Source organism: Lycium barbarum, chromosome 4, assembly GCF_019175385.1.
Source record: "Lycium barbarum isolate Lr01 chromosome 4, ASM1917538v2, whole genome shotgun sequence".
Taxonomy (NCBI): domain Eukaryota; kingdom Viridiplantae; phylum Streptophyta; class Magnoliopsida; order Solanales; family Solanaceae; genus Lycium; species Lycium barbarum.
In genome coordinates, this window is record NC_083340.1 from 6,365,603 (window position 1) to 6,369,854 (window position 4,252).

General features: G+C 37.9%; 1 protein-coding gene across 1 annotated transcript; it reads right to left on the minus strand.

The window, feature by feature from the left end:
- Positions 1-1,052: 1,052 nt before the first annotated feature.
- On the minus strand, positions 1,053-3,824 carry LOC132635009 (subtilisin-like protease). The gene has a single exon (XM_060351209.1). It carries the CDS (start codon positions 3,607-3,609, stop codon positions 1,258-1,260), a length of 2,352 nt encoding a protein of 783 aa, XP_060207192.1. The 5' UTR covers positions 3,610-3,824; the 3' UTR covers positions 1,053-1,257.
- Between the last annotated feature and the right edge of the window lie 428 nt (positions 3,825-4,252).

Below are 4,252 nucleotides of genomic sequence, written 5' to 3' on the forward strand. Positions count from 1 at the left end.
TCCCGTACTTTAAAGTACGGCCCGTACTTTCCGGGCGTACTTTGAGCGAATTCTCCAGCTTTTGTGCCCTTCAGTAAAAAGGGTCTAACTTTTTGTACATAGCTTTGTTCGGGCTGGGCGACCTACCGTTGGAAAGATATTTCAAATATCTACAACTTTCATCAAGGAAGTTTTTCCAAATTCGCAACAAATATTCGTAAAAATCGCCCAGAAGACAGACCTACCAAAACTTATGCGAATTTAAGAGCCCTTAAGAACTTCAATTGTTGGTTTGACTTTAAAACGACCATCTTCCACCTGAATTCATCAAGAATGGATTCATATAGATAAAATATCATGTTAACACTAGATTTTACACATTCAAACCTAACTCGGATTTACGGGATGTTACAGGTACAAGAAAAGGAAAAAAAGACAGCTCTTTTATTTAGAATTGGAGAAGAAAGACAGATCAAAGTTCTAGGTAAGCAATTATCATTGTCATATTATTAATTTGTTTAAAATTACGGAAAAGGTTCAAATATGCCATTGAACTACCGAAAATGGCTCATTTATGCCATTCATCAATAGTTTGACTCATTTATGCCATCGCCGTTATCAAAATGGCTCATCCATGCCATTTTTCATTAATGCCACACATGGCCTCCAATTAGAGGTCCACGTCGTTTAATTAAACCAGCACAAATTAAAACTAAAACCTGATCCATAAATTTATGATGGTTTAATTAAACGACATGGACATCTAATTGGAGGCCACATGTCATATTTGGCACTTTAAAACCGGTGTTAATGAAAAATGGCATGGCTGAGCCATTTTGGTAACGACGATGGCATAAATGAGTGAAACTATTGACTAGTGACATAAATGAGCCATTTTCGATAGTTCGATGGCATATTATTTGAGCCTTTTCCGTTAAAATTATAACTATCAATTTCTATATGTCCCTTGAAAAACATAAGTGTGATCTAAATATATAATATTTGTTAATAAATTATGATGGCAAATATAGACATTTATGCTATTTCACAAACTAGTAAAAGCACCTGCACTCTTTAACCTTAAAATATTATTTTATTGACTATTATGTGATTTTAAAATTTGCACCGAATAACATGGGATATACGTACAACACACGTATCCAAAACTAGCATACTGAAAAGAAACAACATTTCACTATAATCAAATGTATGAGTACTATAGGCACTCGTGCATTCGATCCCGAAAGCATTAACATTAGAATGGCTAGTCTTGTAGTTTCACTCGGCAAACACAACTGCAATTGGACTTCTCACAGAGTGCCTATTAGAAGTCCACTTCAAGAATCCCTCAACTGCAATGTTTGAGCTATTGGTTGCCTTGGAAAATGTCACTTGGTATGTTAACTTCTGCTTCAACTCAGAGAAATTTAGCTCAGAGGGATCAACTTTCACGACAACTTCTTTTGGTAAAACAATCTCCACCTTGTAAGATGATGTAGCGTCACCAACGTTGGTCACAGTTCTGCTATATGTCTCAGGAGTTGATCCAAGTCTGAATATGGAAAAAGAAGGATAGTTTAATTGTGCTTCAGGGATACTTTTCACCTCCGAGCAATTCACCTTGCGTTGCAACAAGTTACCTAACTGTCGATTTGTGTAGTTCAAACCACAGAAATAAGGTACATAATCCTCAAATGGAGTATCATAAATTAGTCCTGGATCATTTGCTCTCGATGGATTAACATGTCCAGCACCAATTGCAAAGATATCAGCAGGAAGGATCTTTTCATCTAATATTGGATTATTGGCATGGTTTAGTGTATCCGCAGTTGTCATCATTGCAGACTTAATAGCAGCAGGAGACCAGTCAGGATGTGCGCTCTTCAGCAGAGCTGCTACGCCACTAAGGTGGGGGCAAGACATTGAGGTGCCTGATATTATATTGAATGTGGATTTTGTATTTTTGTTGTCATCCACGGAGGTAGGCCAAGCAGCAAGGATATTAACACCAGGACCGATTATGTCAGGTTTCAAGATGCCAGGACTAGCTTTACTTGGTCCGCGAGAAGAAAATGAAGCAACCACGGGAGCATTTTTATCTCCAATTATCGTTCCTTGGAACGTGATTGTAGCAACAGGGTTTGATGTTGAGTTCATATAGGTAAGAATTTTTTTTCCATCTGCAGCTGAAACATCAATTGCTGGAAGAACATGAGCATCGGCTGATTTAGTGACACCGTAGAGTGGATGGTTGATGATAATCATGCCAACACCTCCAACATCCTTCACGGCTTTACCTTTATCAACCCTTGGAACCCTACCGCCGCTCAAACATATGACTATCTTTCCTCTTATAGTAGGGTCAGTTAGTGACCCTTGCTTACAATAAGGGGTTTCAAATTCATCACTTGCATTTTTTCCAGCATCAAATAGAGTGAAGAATGTTGCGTTGGAGATCTTTGGATGATAAGCAGTTTCTCCTTCAAATTCCTCTCTATTTCCAAGCTTGACCGTAGCTTTTAGCTTTCTATCAAGCGTGCTGGCGCCTACTGTGAGAATCCACGGGGCTGCATTACTTACTGAGCCAAAGAAAGGACCTCCATTGCCTGTAGCGCAACTTACTAGAATACCTTTTTTTGTTGCACTGTACGCCCCAAGAGCAATTTCGTCATCATAGAAAGGTTTCGCAACTCCACCAAGGGATATTGAAAGAATATCTACACCATCATCTATAGCTGCATCCATGGCAGCTAAAATCTCACTGCTAGAACAACTACCGTTAGAATTGCATGACTTATATATGGCTATGTGGGCAAGAGGGGCAACACCAACTGCAGTGCCATTAGCATTCCCAAATACATTAGCACCTTTCACAAAGGCTCCTGCAGCTGTGCTCGCTGTGTGAGTACCATGTCCATTATCGTCTATCGGGGAACCATTGCCAAGTTGGTAAGACCTTGCTCCAATGAGCTTCTTGTTGCACTTGTTCGTGAAACTGGACTCACACACTCCCTTCCACTTAGCAGGCGGAGGGGGCATCCCAACGTCGCTAAACGAAGGATGGTCAGGAAAAATTCCACTGTCTATAACTCCGATGATCACGCCTTTTCCATAATTGGAATCCATCCACAAGCCCATGTTCTGTTGCAAACCAAGAAAGCTTGGTGTATGAGTAGTGTGCAAGGACAATATCCTCTGAGGCTGTGCAGAAACAAAGCCCGGTTTCTTCTCCATTTCCTTCACTTGTGATGAAGTTAGTCTTGCTGCAAAGCCTTTCATCACATTGTGATAGGAATAGATCATGCTAGCAGGCTCTTCATTTCCACTTGAGCTAATTGTTGTAGTTTTAGGCAAAAAAGAAAGATAATAGCTCTCTAAATCCATAGATGATGATTGAGTAGAAATTTGGCTTTGTGGGGATTCAACATGGACTATATAAGTCTCAATATCACTCTGAATACTAGGCCATGGAAAAGAACAAAAGATGAAAATAAGAAGGATTTTCAAGAACCCCATTGCTGCAAATGGGCACCTATAGAAGAAACTGAATGATGTATTTGGAAAGTGAATTTGATGAATTCCTCTGCTTTGGAGAAAGTCTCTATATATAGTGGTTTGTTCTTGAACCATTCAAGTTCATGAGTTTATTTTCCTCCACAAGAAAAATAAACTAAGACAGCTTAAGCATAAAATGGAAGGAGATTTTTTTGGTTATTACACGTGAACTCACACAGTTAAATTTAGTTGTGCACTTTATTTTGGTTAGAAAATTTGTTGTGGAAAAAGAACTATGTGGAGAAGAAAATTAAAAGTACACTATGTGGAGAAGAAAATTAAAAGTACTAAAGTTTAATGAAAAGAAAGGCCAGTAGTGTGAATGAATCTAGCTAAATTGAATTATATTATATAAAGTGATTCTTTTTTGAAAAAAAAAAGGGACTTCTCGAACAATTTATCTAATGATGTCTTAGGATGAGTATAATTGTATTTGGATACATTAAGATTCTTTCATAAGACAAACGTTTAACTCCTATAAAACACTTAGTCATAAAAAGTTGCAAGTGTTCTGTCCAAATGGAATTAACGACTCGTAAGGTAGACAACTAGCTTGATGTTGAAGTGTAGTTGTATCAAAATCATGAAGATATTTAAGATTCTTCTTCGAAGAACTAACTAAATAGGCGTCCATTTCAAGCATTTAACTAAAAGTAGCCGAGGGATGTATAATAAATGTATTTAATTCATGTATAATATGTGTATAACCGTATATAAT